The sequence below is a fragment of the Lampetra fluviatilis genome, chromosome 43 (assembly GCF_964198595.1).
Source record: "Lampetra fluviatilis chromosome 43, kcLamFluv1.1, whole genome shotgun sequence".
Lineage (NCBI taxonomy): Eukaryota > Metazoa > Chordata > Hyperoartia > Petromyzontiformes > Petromyzontidae > Lampetra > Lampetra fluviatilis.
Genome location: NC_136317.1, coordinates 1,719,274 through 1,735,901, shown reverse-complemented (window position 1 = coordinate 1,735,901; position 16,628 = coordinate 1,719,274). Strand labels below are relative to the sequence as shown.

The 16,628-nt window shown below is 49.1% G+C and overlaps 1 protein-coding gene across 4 annotated transcripts in view; it reads left to right on the top strand.

The window, feature by feature from the left end:
• The window catches only part of ARRB1 (arrestin beta 1), a 61,859-nt gene that overhangs the window by 30,930 nt on the left and 14,301 nt on the right, over positions 1-16,628 (top strand). For all 4 annotated transcript variants that reach the window (XM_078876084.1, XM_078876085.1, XM_078876083.1 and 1 more), the window contains exons 2-4: positions 8,447-8,477; positions 13,434-13,494; positions 14,295-14,339. In XM_078876084.1, coding sequence (XP_078732210.1) covers positions 8,447-8,477; positions 13,434-13,494; positions 14,295-14,339 — 137 coding nt within the window. The remainder of the gene's footprint in view (positions 1-8,446; positions 8,478-13,433; positions 13,495-14,294; positions 14,340-16,628) is intronic.

The window sequence follows — 16,628 nt, the reverse complement described above, 5'->3', positions numbered from 1 at the left end:
TTTTACCTACGTGACTTTACCGAAAAAATTAAGAGTATGAATCCTTGCAGTCACAAAAGCTTCAAATCTAGAACCTATACCAGTTGCATTGTGCAGTTTTCCTTTTCAGAGAGCCGGTGGAACCCACTGCAGAACAGGGGGAGAACATACAAACTCGACACGCAGAAAAGGCACCCGAATTGGGAATCGAACCCAGGTTCTTCTCGCTTTGAGGGCACAAGCATTACAACCCTGCCACCAAAGTATTGTTAAATAGAAGGATTTCACTGTGCCTTGAACCTGACAAGCCAAGTTCAATTCCTGGTCAGTTTAATAAGACCTTATTATAATGGCTTTTAAAATTAGCTTCGAATAATCGCTCGTCCACATGGTCTGTGGAAACGGATAGATACTTGCTTTTTTAATCTTGTGTGAAATTGTGCGCTTATTTTCGCAGTAATTGGTGGTTCTTGTCGTTGCGTTTACAGATTTGTGGGCTTTTCATTCTCTTCGAGATGCGGTGACGTGTGCGGCGCGTTAGAAATATTAAATGACCTTGTTTATCGGGTGGGGGGGGGCATAGAAAACTCTTACGGGGGGAGGTGTGTGGAGGACAGGGAGGGGGGGGGGGTGCACGACAGTAAATGGTAAACAAAAGATGAAATAAATATGAATCGCAAATGCAAATTTAGCTCCCGTTCGGATCCGCTTTTTACCCATGGTGCATTCTGCCCTTGCTTCCCCCCCAAACGTCATTTTGCGCGGCGATTTTTCGCCGACTCCGTCGGCATTACTGATGGCAGACATTGCCCCCCCCTCCCCCACTGCAGGAGAAAAATGAATACAGACGCATCTGGAGAGAGACGATGCCATGCCGTGTGGTCCGCTCGTGTTGGCCCCACTTGGCGACTTAGCGTGTGGGGGGTGTGCGAATTGCGACGTTAATTAGTTTTTTTTTTCCTGTGCCGACAAGAAAGAAAATCCTGAATTCTGGTCGTTGAAAAGGCTTTTCTTTTTTTTTCCGAAATAACGGGATGGCCAGACGTGTGTGTTAGCGCCTTAAGGGAGAGAAGCAATGGTTTGGATGGCGATTCGGATGGAGATCATTCTTGTAGCCCCCCCCGCCCTCCCGAGTACGCAGTTTGTGTGCTTTAATAATAGAACCATGACCATGAAAAACGAAACAAAGATTATTTTTCAAAATGCCTCCTAGATTTTTTTTTCCTTTCCCAGAATGCTTGTAAATAGCAAAAGTCAATTTCTCCCATTTCAGCTTGTATTTCAAAACAATACATTTCTCTCGGTGCTTGAACTGAAAGAGAGGGACGATGTTGTTTTTCAACTGGGGGCCATATTTTATATTTTTGTTGATCTCCTCTTTGAGCGGCCGCAGATTAACCTTTTGGAAAAAAAGAAATAACAAATGGCCGAATTTAGTCGGGGAAAAATATATAAGCCCCAGCAACGACAAAGGCAAAACGCATCAGTGAAAGCGGCACGTAAACATGGGGATGCGTGCGTGCGTGCGGAAACACTCGCAAGATGTGGTGTCCCGGGAGAGGGTAGGCAGATTCGTAACAGCTTCAGCCAAGGAACAGCTGTAACCCATGCACCAACCCACTCGTCCAATATTATTATTGTTATTCCGCTTGTTTGTTCAGGAAAGCCTCGCTTGAGTCTCGTAACTCTTTTTCAGCAGAGGTGCTGCCACGTTTTTGAAGTGGGGGAGTGATGATTGCTGCTGTGCGTAATCCCAAATTGAGTAATTTGCGGTGCCATTTTCACCAATTTGGCAAATTTTGGACCGTGACGCCGGCACACGACGGCCCGCTCTCGCGAATGACGTCACGCGGATCTCTCGCGCCCGCTGCGAGGTGAAGCGGGTGACGCGTTTCCGCGGTTACGTCACGGTGTTAACCAGGGCCGCCTTGCCGCATTAGAACCGTGAATCTCCGCAACGAGCGGCGAGTGCGCTGCCACTGGGCCACCCCGTGTGAGTGGCGTTCCGCGCGTGGGCCTTCTCCGTTCGACGTGCTGGCGGGGTGACCATTTTGCCACGTCGCGAAAAAAAAATCAATGGCGATTGTCGTAAGGGGAAGGCACTGTAATGGCGATGTGGAATTCGTGCCACTGGAATGGGCATCGTCAAGGGGGATGAGAACTGCCTGTCGCTCGCTCATTCGTGGCAGCTGGTTGCAGACGGTGGCGATGTTAACTCCCTCGCTGCTTTGCAGGAGGTCATGGGTTCGAGCCCGACCCTGACGCCTGTGTGTTTTTTGGAGTTTGCATGTTTTTCTCCCCGTGGTCGCGTGGATATTTCTCCAGGTCCTCTGGTTTCTCCCTTCACATTTTAGAATCGACGTCACGCGTTCAAGAGTATTTGCCTGATATAATTGACCACATACAGCTCCGTGGGCCCTTACCTGGTAAAAGTAAATGTTACCACATTTCACGTAGTCGTTACCACGGTGCAACTTCATAATTAGAAACATTTCCCTTATCTTTACGTTCCTCGAAGGACATAACATTCGGTACTTCCAATTAGCGTGGTTGCCTATGTACGGTGCGAAAGAAGTTCTACATACATACATACAGCGGCTCGCTGCGCTTCTCATCAGAATCTTTATTTATCTTTCTAATGTGCAGTTGTGCAAGGGCATTGCCTTATTCGATTACGTGATATGCCTCTGCCATCAATTAGCAGCATCTGGGGAAAAAAATACATTTAAGTTCCAAAGTAATGTCCCTTTTTATATGTCATTTATGTGGGACTGGGTCAGGTTACAGAATATAAACAAAAACTATTTTTAATAACAGAAGCGCACGACGTATTTATTTATCCGAGTGGAAGCATTGTTGTCTATCGGGGAGACTTTGCCGCTTTCATGATCCCTGAGATCAAATGACGTCGTGAGAATTGGCGACCGCGTCGTACGCGAGAGGCGCGCAGCGAAGAAAAGGCGAAACGAAATAACAACACCTCGGCCAGCAGCCAGCATGCATCGTGCACCAGACAGCTGATCCAACAACAGCAGCAGCAGCAGTGACGGCGACGTGAACAGGGGACAACAGCACGGCTCCTTGTTAGGAGGATTACTCGGCGAGTTGCCTCGCTCGGTGACTGGACGCGGCTTGCGAGGGATAATGATGACATCGCGAAGCGACGTGCCTGGTTACCTGCGCGTGCGACTCCCTTCTCTAAATCCGAACCCGAGGGGTCGGCCTTCATTCCCGTCCCTCCTTGCCTTTCAAGTTCAAGGAGGAAAGAGAAAGATTCTGGTTCTTGCAAAATATCTGCTTAGCTCTTTGGGCCTCACCAGCTGAAATAATAGTCCAGAGTCTTGGGCGTGGCTCCTATCCAAGTGTCACCCAGATTGTGTTCGTGACTTGGTCTTAAAGTTTTTGTGCTCTGTACGTCCGGAACAAAAAAAATGTATTCAGAAGTTCTTTACCCAGGGCTCACTCGGCGTAACCATGCCACAAGTATTTTAATCAGCGCTGCTTGACAACACTTCAATGCTCATAGTAACGCACGTGCGTTATTAAAAGCGTTGCCAGAGTAGGCAGGCCTGCATCCAGCAGTGGATTGATGTGGGCATATTAACTCAAATGTTTTTTTTTAATTGACGTGGTCGGTAGCATTTGTGCCATCTCATATTTATTCGTTTTTTTTTTATCCAGCGTCTGGCTCGTAGATATTTTGCATCACTCTTGAAACCGAATGACGCAGTAACAATGGAAACCTGGGAACATTGGGTGCGTCAGTCTTGCCATATGAGCATTCGGGCATTAAACAACAAAAACTCAAATGAAGCATGAATAGTTGTAAAGATGCCTTGCTCTCATCTCTAGATACATGAAAATTCATCCGTTGCCTATATTTGGCGAATTGTTACATTTACAAATCGGATATTTACTGTAATTTTTTGCGAATCTGCAAACCAACTTGGCCGATAACCATGCATCCATTCTTTGATTAAAACCGATTCTTAATGCTCGGGGGAAGGTGCATCGTATCGCGCAGGTGAGAATCGGCTATCGTGGAGTCCTATCTCAGAATCGTAATATTTTATTGAGACTGCAGGAGGAATCTGAAGAGGTATGAAGCTCTTTAACACACGGACGTCCAGTACGGGCACGGGGGTCAGAATCTGCCGTCTTTGAAGGTGTGTGTCCTCGCTGAGTCACAGTAAGCGCATTCGTGGACTCGCAATTCCAGAGTTCGCCGGTTCGATCGTCTGGCGCGGCAGCGGAAAGGCCTCGTGCAGAGAGAGTCTCTTAAATCCCCTCCGCCCCCCCCCCACTCCCCCGGCAGCATGAACGTAATTTGAACGATCGCGTGTGGTGGGGCAAAGTGTTGGGAATCCTGCGTCTCCCAAACACATCTGGCCAGCGTGGAAGAGTAGGCCAAGCGTCCTCTTGAGAGAGAGACGCATTTTCTAGAGCTCCCTTTGTCTCATGGGCGGGGGGGGGGGGCCTTCTGGCCTAGCATTGGTGCAAGCAAAAGTGAAGCCTGGGGACGCACCTTTTTCGGCGCAAGCAGTGGCCCTGTCGCTTTGTGCCCGAGTGGTGGTGGTGGTGTTGTTGCTTCTGTTGTTCGGCTGACAGAGACGAACGTTTGCCGCAGTTGCCTCTCAATCCACTCCCCCCGAGACCACAAATGGCAGCAGCCGCCGATACCCAATGAGGCGCATCGCAAAAACACAAAAGATGGCATGGCAACCGGAGGTTTTTCACATTTTTTGAGCATTAAAAAATATACATATATAGGTCACATCTGCAAAGATCCAATCTACATGGTGCTTGTTGTCTTTTCACAGTGAGACTTTTGTGCAATTCCTGCAAAACAATTTGGAGCAGCCGATGGAATTTATTTTCTTTCCCATTTTGTAGAATTTTCAGTTTTGACCGTGCAGGTCCGTCCGTCCCTGGTGTGGCGCGTGCCGTCTGCTGCGAAGAAAATGGCAACCCCCTCCTTGCGCTACACACACACGGAATAGGGGAGGGGGGTAAATCGTGTCTGGCTTTAAACAACGCGTGCGTGAAAGGTGGAGGTGGCCAGGTGTGTGTAGAGTGGGAAGATCCGCGCACCGAGGCTAACTACAACTTAATGACTTTCATCTTACCAGGTAGGGCCCACTGTATGTGTACATTCTTTCTCACCGCACCGTACATAGGGGAACCGTGCTCATCGGTGGTGTGCGGGGAGGACGAATGAAACGCCGAGCTGATATAGCACTCTTTTTAGAAGCGACCTGGCCACAAATGATAGCTCCACCGAGTGGCTTATCGCGTGGAAATTTTAAAGCAGCCAAATGCTCTTAAATGCGTGATTTCTAAATGTAGAGAGGGGAAAAAACGGAGGATCCGGAGGAAAAAAAAAAATTCACACGACCACTGGGAAAACACGCAACCTCCAAATGTACAGGCGTCAGGATCGGGTGTGATCCCACGACCTCCTGTAGACCAGGCGAGGTGGTTAACATCTCGCCACCGTGACGCCAAAAGTCGGCACCGCTGTGATCCTGGCTTCATGTGCAGGTTTCTGCCACCTGTGAATACACCGGGTTCTCGGGCGTAGCGAGGTAATTGGTTTCAGCCCGGTCGCCAATGACTGCGAAAAATATAAACAAAGTTGAATTAAGTTTTTCACATTTTTCCTTATTCCTGCTCGGAAGGTGCTACCACCTCCCCCAGTGTGTGGATACGAGGTCACTCGAAGGGATCGCGGCAGTAGTTCTGCGCGGTCTTCTTCTGTGGGCCACTTTCATGCATCGGGCGACACTGCTTACCGCAAGCGCTCGGAGGGGAAGCTTTGGCCTATTGACACGACGCCGATGGCACAAATCGGAATGAACCTGGGCAAAAAGACAATCACGGATGCTGCTACAGTCCCTTCAGTATCGTCGCTCGCAGGATTCGTTTCTCGTGTGCCGGGTGTCACGGCCAACGTTTGAACATTTCCTGACAAAAACAAATGGGCTGCTCCTGCGTAACTATGGTTACGTGGGCCCCGTGGCAATGGAGATGATGAAACGGAATGGCTTCTGAACTTGCGAAAGGGTGATTCCGTTAATTTGCAGATTCGAGTGCAATATTTGCACATAGTTGGGTCTGGTTTGTGAGCAGCGAGGTGTTTTCTATAATTAGAGATTCGGGCCCTCACCACCGGCAAATGCTTCCACTCACCAGAGCGCTGACAAATTCACAAATATCACCACAATCACACAATTGGCACTACCACGATCACTCCACCACCAATCCTACTGGCACCACCACGAACACTACGAAATAGAACAAAGATCCCCCGTATAACCTTAAAGAGACTTTACGGCAAGTGCTGTTCGCAGAGCACCTATGAAGGGTGGCACGGCACACGAGGGGGTGAGTGGCGAGTACTACGCCCGGCTGCCTTTGTCTCCCCAATGGTGATGTTTACACGCCACACCAGGTACTCATTTGAGGCTGAGTCGACCTAGGTGGAGGCCCAGGACCGGTTCAGATAATCGTCACTGGTGTTAGCCGTGAGCGGGAATCGAATTCTGGTTGCTGGGTTTGTAGCGTTAACTGCTACACAACCGCTCCCCACACGAACACCACCACCACCACGATCAGTCCACCACCAATCTTACTCACACCACCACGAACACTGAACTACCACTCCCAGTATCACCAGCACCACCTCGAATAACAGTGCCTCCATCATCATCAGTATCATTGCATCACCACCAACACATTACTGTCACCCACTACCACTCTCACCCTTGCCCACCCATTAACCACCAACACCACCACTGCTAATGCTACTTTCCCACCACCACCACTACCACCGTGGCCACCACGACCACTACTAACCAACACCCACCACCACGACCATCACTGTCACCACCGCTGCAACCAGTCGCCACGAGCCTTCGAGTCAAAGTGCATTTGTGTTTTTTTATTTACCACACAGTCCACTGTCGATAACGATGTCCAATTATGTGGCTGCCTGCTTGGTATTTAATTAATCGCTGTACCATTAAAAATAAAAGCTTGTCACAGTAATAAACTGACCGAAATTGGCGATGCAAGCCACGTTTTTAACTGCCGGGCGATAATTATTCTGCGGCGGCTGCTGCTGCATGTTGTCAATTAGTTTTATGAATCTGCTGCTTCTGTGCACGTGACTGACTGTGCAAACATGAGGTTTTCTTTCTATGGGACGTTTTTGTTGTTTTTATCCTGCACCTCTCCGTGTGCAGTATTCGCCGTTGCCGTCTGTATGCGGTCAGTTCAATCCTCGTGCGATTTAGCAGTGCGCCAGATGTGGGGCGTGTGATTGAACGTTGTGGATAACGGCCTCTTTGAGGGCTCGTGCGTGTGCACGAGATGGAGCAGCATCGTGCCGAGATTTTCAATAGGACGGACGATGAAAAGTAAAGCAATTAAAAGTGATTTCTTGCTCAAATCAGCATTGAGCTACTGGTGATCATCTCCCGCTTAAAGCCCCCAGAGCGAGTGGTGGAAAGTTCACATTCCTAATGGCAGGGGCATAGTCCATCCATAAACAACCACTGTTAACGTGCCCACAAAGTGGTATTCGTTTGCTCGACCCCAGAGGGACGATGGGCCAAGTCAACCCACAAACCAGGGTTTGAACTCGCAACCTTGTGATTGCGAGTCACCTGACCGGATAGAATGGGGAATATTGATTTCGTGTCTATTTTTTTTTATTTATATATTGCGTACATTGTCCTATTAAATTTCAAAATCCCAAGGTTTCTCTCCGTCGATTAAAATGCTAGCTGTAAAAGGCGCAGCCGTGCAATTGCTCCTCTGCACCACTGCTGGCGGCAGGGCCCCCCAATTCGAGGGACCCCCCCCAGGGAGCTGGCCAGACGTCTTTTGAAAGAGGCAGGAGTTTACCCACACTTTACCCCACCGCATCCGATCAACCTAATTATGGTGTTCCCGTTGATACTGCCGGGGTTTAAGAAACTCTCCACATTAAAATTAAATACTGATATAACTACTGCCATTTCGTACAAGTAAAAAAAAACATTCTGTATAACACTTAAAACGATAATCCTTCTCCTTTTCAAATCCTCAGTTGCTTGGAGTACACAATAGTCGTGCTCCTAAATTGTAAAGCGTCTTATTGAATCTCAGCGGGATACCTTGTTCCTAAAAATGAATGAATACGTACGTAAATATTCCTTTCTGTGTGTGGGTTGTGTATATATATTACATTCTGGAATCAACACGGCCTTGGCAGAGCAGCAGTGCGGAGCTGCTTATTAAAACACTGCCTTCTGGGTACGAGAGACCCCCGCTCACAGGAGATTTGCGCAAAGCGTAGTGCGAGCCGTTTGTTTGGGACGCCCTGAAGATCAGAATCTCACTCCTCATGCGTTGTTGTCTCTCTCCTCCCATCCCTTGTCTCTGTGCGTGCATCTTTGTGTCTGCCTCTGTGTCTGTCTCTCAGGGTGTTTAAGAAATCAAGCCCCAATGGGAAGGTAAGGCACACTCTCTCTCACTGCCAGCGTGCGAGTGTGACGAGGAGCTGGTGGCCAAGGCTGCTTGTGGGTTCACCGTCTCTCCTGACACCACTCCTGGATCAATTCTCACATTAAAACAGCTCGCACGTACACAGCCGCAAATCCACACACACACGCCAATACACACCCACACACACACGCTTATATACACACACACACACACGCTTATATACACACACACAAACACACGCTTATACACAAAGACACGTCAATACATACGCATGGCAATACAAACACACAATTATATATATACACACACACACAAGACCCCCGTATAGCCTTCAACAGACTGGCGGGGCAAGTGCTGTTAGTGAGCACCTAATGAAGGCCGGCACGGCACACGCGGGGCTGGGTGGGCAGCATCACGCCCGGCCGCCTTTGTCTCCCTCAGCGGCGGTGTTTTTTTCACTTTTACTTTCACACTGCACCGGGTACTCATTCGAGGCTGAGTCGACCGAGGTGAGAGGCCAAGAAGCGGGGAATCGGAACTTGGGTGGCCCGCGGTTCGTAGCGGCGCAGTGCCTCTGATCATAATTTTTCGATTTAAAGCTTTTGTGACTGCAGGGATTCATCTTCTTGGTTCTTTCGGTAATTATTTCCCTTCTACGTGACTTTACCGAAAGAACCAAGAAGATGCCTCTGGCCACTTGCGCCACACCGCTCGCCTAAGATCTGATTCGTGTAAAATGCTGGGCTTGCTTTTAATTGATCCACGTGTTTGCCATCGTGTCGCGGACACCATTGGTATTGGGGAGTGGGGGTCAGTGGGGGACGGGGGGGGGTCTCACCGTCCCTTCGTTATCTCTCCCTCAACGGAGGCGAGGGGGAGAGAGGGGCGGGTTGTCGCTTGAGCCTTCCACACTCTGTGTGTGTGTGGCACATCCCATTCGCAGGAGACGTCATATCTCATTACATCAACGGAGAAGCAATTGAATGATAATTTTAATATTTATTTATATAAATAAATCTATTTTTAAGTAGAACGTACGCTGCGACGTGGATTTTTTGCCGTGGTTAAAAATAGAGAACTTTCAAAACGGAATGTAGATTTGAATGCCGATTGTGGAAGTTTAAATGCGGACCCATACTGCATGTCCGATGCCAGTATTGTTTGTTTAGTGTTGGACTCTCCTCCTTGAGACCCCTGAAATTATTTTTTATCGACACTAACTGCAGAAACTAGATTTAACTTGTATCTATCCACTGCTGGGTGAAGGCCCTCCCCAAGCTATTGCCGTCCTGAGAATCCAACGTGTCAACTCGCTCCAACGCATGGAGCTCATCTCATTGCTTCTTCTCGGTTGACGGAGACGCGCCGATGTTGCCTCCCTTCGGCTGCCGCTCCCCCGGCCCCTTGCAGGAGCAGAATCAGAATATGAATTCGTACTGGACGAATTCGACGAGCTATAAAGCAGATGTCTCGTCGGGGTGGGTCAGAACGTTACAACAACAAACATTACAAAAAGACAATAGTGCAAAGTGTAGGAAAGGTAAAGGCATCGCTTAAAATATTAAAAAATAAAATCACACAGGAATAGCCCACCGAGCTATTAGCTTCTTTTTCAAAAGTGACCTGGCCACAAATGACATCTCAACGAAGTTGCCCGTCACGTGGGTGTGGCGATGCACGCGTCAGGCCCTGGCATCAGAGTAGCGAGCGTTCTAAAGCAAGACAGCGAGCGCTGTTTGTGTATTTATTAGTGTGATGATACGAAGTGAGGTTTTGTTTTGCTTTTTTTTTCTCTCCTTCCCACCTTCCTGGGTTTTTTTTTGTTCGATTTTTCAATGCTCGCGTTCTAAGGGTCACATTCTGTTATAAAACGAAGAGCTGCGCTCACAAAAGCGAGGGTGATTTTTTTTTTTATTTACGGTTGCTACCTTTTTGTTTTCTTACTCGGGCCACTCCGTTTAGAAATCGCCCGATAATTGGGACCAGCTGATTGCAGAGGTTGAGTGCCAATTGTGACTCTTCATGCGTCTGCCTCGCTCGATAGCGGTTCGCCCTTGGTGTTGCGTCACGGTGTGTGTCACCCTTGCGTTTGCTGGTGCACGCTGCTTGCGCCGATGTCTCCCGGTGTGCGACGATCGCTGTGTTCAACGCACGCTGACCAGAGTAGTGGGTTGACTTTTGCTTTCGGATGCGCTTCTGCGGCCGTCTGGAATGCGCTCTTCTTTCGATGTTAGGATGCCACGGGAGCTGTGCACTTTTAAACGACTAAATAGAAAACTCGTTTATTTAGAACTCCTTTTTGTGTGTTTGTTGTCCTGTCCTTGCACCTCCGATTTTAGAAGTTCAACGTACATACGTGAAGTATGGTCAAACGATCCCCATGACCGACGCCGTGAGGAGTGTCTTTGATCCAGCAGTGGGTTCACAAAGGCCTGATGATATATATTTTTCCATTGCAAATCGCATGTGTGTCAACAAAGATCCCCATTAGAGGCCAACACAGGCTGTTGTGGCAATTGCTGTAAGCGATGACCTAATTAAGGCCGTCGCGTCGCCCCATTGCTGGGTACTCATTTAAGGCTGAGTGTACCTAAGAGAGGTCCAATACTGTATGAAGGCCGCCCCCAGACCATGCCACGCTTCTGTGTTGCTTGATCATACTTCACCCTGCTGGTCAGTGCGGGGGGGGGGGGGGGGGAGAGAGAGCCACTGGTACAGATATCACTTGCCACTGATACGAGCCATCGCCTGGTACAGAACTCAAGTCTGTGGGTTTGTGTCGGCAGTGCTGTACCCGCTTGCACCACCGCTCTCCACGCATGTTTAAACACACGTGCGCACACACAGGGTGCATACATCATTGCGTGCAATGTATTTATAAATGCATCAATAACGTTAACGGAAATGGCCATTGTCGAATATTGGGAAGGGATGGCCTTGCCACACCCACCCCCTTACACAAAGACAAAGATCCCCCATATAGCCTTGACAGACTGTAGTGGCAAGTGCTGTTTGTGAGCATTATTGAAGCCCTGGCATGGCACACGAGGTTGTGGGTGGCCAACGCCCGGCCGCCTTTGTCTCCCTAGTGGCGATGTTTACCGCACCAGGTACTCATTTGAGGCCGAGTCACCCCCACACACACACACTCGTCCCTCTGCTCGCTTTGTTCACGGCCACGGGGCTGGGGGACACTTTCTCTTGTGCACCTTTCACGGTCCTCCAACACCTCTCAACCCCCACCCGTGAAACAGTCCACGTCACCCTTCACATACATCCTAAGGTCGCACTCATTGCACGCAAAGCGCTTGCCACAAATGAACCACAATGCCTTGCCGATCTCGTCACGAACTCCGTTAATCCTCACTGCGGCGGCTTTTTGGCTAGCCATCGAACAAAGACGGTCACTGCATCACGCGCTTTCGGATGCGCTTCTGCGGCCGTCTGCAACGCTCTTTCAATATTCGGAAGCCACTGGAGCTTTGCACTTTCCAATCTAGATTGAAAACTAATATCTTTAGAACTGCTTTTGGTGTTTAGTTTGTACCCCCCCCCCCCCGCTCCTCCGATTAGCACGGTTGGCTACGTACGGTGCAAAAGAAGTTCTACAAACATACCTAGATACTCAGAAACGTCCATCGGCTCCCAGCGCAGTCATGGTTCGAATTCACGATCGCACTTCTCGCCATCATCATGATTCTCCGTGGAATCGCACCTGCCTACCTCTATCCACTCTACCCCCCTCCACTAACTCTCCACTCCAGCAACCAAGGCTTTCTGTTGAAGCCCCAAATCAACCTTTCCTTGGTGGGAGGTCGCTCGTTCTCCTCTGCTGTGCCCCCATGATCTGAAACTCGCTTCCACTGTCTGTGCTGTTGTCTGCCTGCCCAAGTCCGATCTCGCTCGAGACCTCTTCCCGTCCTGGCTTCGCCTGCCTGCCTGCTTCCCCTCTATACAAGAAATACGTCCAGCGGCTTTAGTAGCGGTCGCACTCAGACGCCGTATTATAATCCACATTGTGCTGTAATTGTATTAATCGCCGGAGCTGGTAACGCCCGTGGGGCCCCAGTGGGCCCTGACATCCTTGACACGCGCTTCCCACTCGTTGACGTCAGCCGCGTTTAAAATTGTAACGGTGCCACCCACACGGCTGCTATTAGGCCGTGGGTTGTGCATCGGCCGTACACGTGCATCGCAGTTCTATTGATGTCACTCCGCTGCTGGATGAAGGCTTCCCGATTTTTTTTTTTTAGGGTCGCCAAATTTTCCGCACACCAAACCGCGGACGTATTTCTCAGTCGGCACTCGGTCTATCGCGACTGCGCAGTATTCTGGTTCTCATGAAGCTCCAACACCTAACGCAGATAACCAGATTCTCCGAACATATACAATCCTGCTGTCACTCACGGAGATGGAGCGATCACTTCGGCTCGCGTGCAGGGGGCCGAGATGGATTGTTGTATCGCAGGACAGCGAGTGATAGCAACGGCGTGGGTAGGCCATCATCCAGCAGTTGATGAACTATGGCTCATGATAATTAAGGCAGCGGCTGTCCTATGCAAAAACTGCCCCCCGACATAGACGTGTATAAATTTCACCACCTGACTCACAAACTCTACTGGAGATGGGAATGGCCCAACGTTCTTGTTAGCAGGGAGAGACACCTTTAAATATTTAACCGATGATTCATATTCAAATGTCACCACTGTGCTGCGAACCTGGCGACCCGAATTCCATGATGGCATCCCAACTGATTTGTGGCCCCACTCGTTCCACCATCCCACACCGGCCAAGCGCGGGGAAGTCGGGTCGTGCGACCCCCGCGACTGTCTCAAGGCGTCGGGGGAGAAACACTTTCCCCCGCTGCTCTGCGTCGCTTAACCGGCTGGCGGGGGGGGGAATCTTTGTCATTGCCTTTATGGTGGTACGTGTGTGTGTGTGTGCGCGTGGTGTCCGCCCGGCAGGTCACGGTGTATTTGGGGAAACGGGACTTCGTCGATCACCTGGAGCATGTGGACCCCGTCGGTACGTTGACCCTCGACGCAACCGCACCCGCCGCACTTTGCCGTGACAAGGGTGCGCGGCCGTTGAATGCCGTTCATGGTGACTTGTGCGCTGTTAGGTGCAACTTGACTTAGGTGGGGGGGGGGGGGTGGAGGGGGCACCGCAGTGTTTGCGAAATGTCTAAAATCACTCTCGCCCAATTATATTTTTGCTACCCAGTGCTACGCGCAAACTGCTGATGAGACTTAATGAAGTGGAAAAACCCCCTGTCCGAGCAATTGCTGCCGGTTTAGGCACTTTCAGCAGGAGGCCGCAGATTAAAAAAAAGGACTTGTGGTGTAAATGAGCTCTTACAATAAATATACCAGAGCACTTGGCATGGTCACACCAGCGTCGCATCCAACGCCCTGACAGACCGCACTGGTCGATATGCGGTCCTGTCTGTAGAAGCGGGAGTCGCACTGACGCAAGCAGTTCCTGACCTTACACACGGCAGCAGCCACCAGTGATTGCTTTCGAGCTTGTTCCCAGCCTGTACTCCCCCCGCACCTCCGATTAGCACGGTTGGCTATGTATGGTACGAAAGAAGTTCTACATAAATACTGTTGCATATCAGCACTTTTTCACCCCAATGTATATATGTAAATAATTACTGCTTGTAGATCCCTTTCTATCATCACACGTTGACTTGTCATCATCGTAAGCTTCTGCTCCCTGCCGAGAGAAGCATGTGTACCTTGAGTTGAAGCCAGCTCTGTGTCGTTGTGTGACCTCGCGCTAACCGATTTCTCCTCCTTGTCGTTGCAAAATGTGTCCCGCAGACGGAATCGTGCTGGTGGACTCGGAGTATTTAAAAGAGCGCAAAGGTTTGGCACCGTTTTAATTGACGTCAGATTTCACGCTCGTGGAGGGGGATGTTTCGTGGCGTGACGTGCGGCGGCTGCGTGTTTGCCTGTGCGGGATTTATATCCGGTCCACAATTGCCAGGGGGACCCGCCTGCCAAAAAACCACGATGAATGCCTCCAGAAACGCATCTTGCATCTATTTACTAGAAAACGGCAAAGGCTTTGAATTGGCGGCACACCAGATTTCATTTTTCCGTTTAACTTTGGTACACGCCTTCACCTGTTGCGTTCGTACGGTTAAAGTTTTTGTTGTAAGTTATTGTTATTGTCGTTGGTGGAAAAAACTGCATTGCAGTCTTGCCATCCATAACAAAGGTGTGCTCTCATGTCGGTGTGACTCTTGTGTGCGACGGGCTTGAACGTGATGAGAGAACGAGTCTTGATAGAAAAAAAACCAGGCCTACTATGTTTGGCAGTAGAACTACAAAAGGCAGCCAAGTGGACGTAAAAAACGAGTCCCTAAAATGTGGGAGCATGGATAAAATAGTTGTAGGAATTTAGCAGCGTTGATATTCACTGGGGCTTTCATGGAACGAAAACATTATTTGGAACATTGAGATGAAAAATTGTAGCGCCTTCCCACAAAAAACGTATTCTGTTCACGGATGAAACATTTTATATGTCCTTTCAAATTAAAATAAACGAGATCAGGATGCAGCGAATGGGTTTCAAGTTCAAATAATTATCCGTGTGACAGATGCCGAACAATTACGCACACAATCAGGAAGCCACCTTTACAAACGGCGCGCGAATCTTAGAGGCACGATGTCACAAGCAAGCGGCCGTCATAGGCAAACGGGTTCCATTTCAGAAAATGGAAACGTTCGTCAACTTAATCGGAGTGGACGCCGAGCGACACGCGGCACGACCCGAAGACGCATCGGAGAGCTGTGCAGCGCATAAACCAATGCAGTAGTCGCTTCAACCATTCCCGGAGTTTTTAAACAAATCAGACGGCCTGGGACGCACGGCCCAGACGCGTGCATCTACAACGTGTGACAGCTGTTTCTTATTTGGGTCGTGGCTTCCTTCACGTGCCGCTCGTAAAAATAGTGCATTGTGGGGTGAAAGAGAGGCACCCGAGTGCGTGAAACCAAATCAAGATGCTCCGCGACTGTTTTTCTTGTGGTTGGGGTTCAATGAACTCTGCCGCCACCATCATCAAGAGCATGGGTTTTAATCCTGGGTTGTTGCAGTCACCCGTGATTTCTAAACCGGGTTTTCGAACGCATCGAGTTAATGGTCACCAACACTAAAAAAAACCCATCACCTTCGATTTGGTTTTTCACCGAATTTGGGCTAAATTCCAGCTCTGATAGTGGTTTTAAAATGCAGTGTTTGACTGCCATATGCAGAAAGTACTTGTCTGCAGCAGGGCTTGTGGGAAAGTGCTACAGGGGACCAGGAAATTGCGACTTATAACGAAACGATATATAACGGGGAATTTCCCCCCATAGTGTTTAATGGGGGGGGTGGTGATAGGGACAGCATTGGCTATACGACGCAAAATGAGGCAATTTCTACCATAAGAAACGATGGAATAAGGGAGGAATAGGGACTAACTTGTAAATGTTGCGTTTTATACCTAGAAACCAAAATACGTACTGTAGATGTACAGAAAACTAGGTACTGTACACATACTGTATATGTATTTGTGAAACGCATTTGTGAAATTTTTAAGCAATGACGCAAACAGAAAACCAATTTTAGTGTAAAAAAACCCCACAAAATCTTAGACAGCATTAAAAAAAAATCTTACCTTAACCTATAATTTTTATGATCTTATTTTGTGGGAGTGGATGGATTGTTGTCGATATTTTGTTTTTTTTTTAAGTCGTGCCGATTACTATGAGCACTCATAGCTACGATGGGACAGAAGATTGAGGTTCATGCGCGAGTTCAGCGAGGCGAATCAAAAACACGATATTCGTCACTGTGGTGGCCGTGAGCGGGAATCAAAGTCGGGTCGCCGGGCTCACAGCGCCGCGCATTGACCGCTTCGCACCCATGCACTGCGTTTTCGACTAGTCTCCGCAGATCTGAGTCAAAAACTACCGATATATGCGGGGAAATGTTACGCCGTGCTCCTCAAAAAGTCGGCGACATGAGTCTGAAACGACGTATATCGGGGACCCCCTGTGCTCTATTTTGTGGATGATGAAGATCACTTGAGCCTCAGAAGTAGTCTCGCGAAATCTGCTTTTGCGGGAAGTGCCCTGATGGTGACAAACCACTCTTCAAACGGGCCT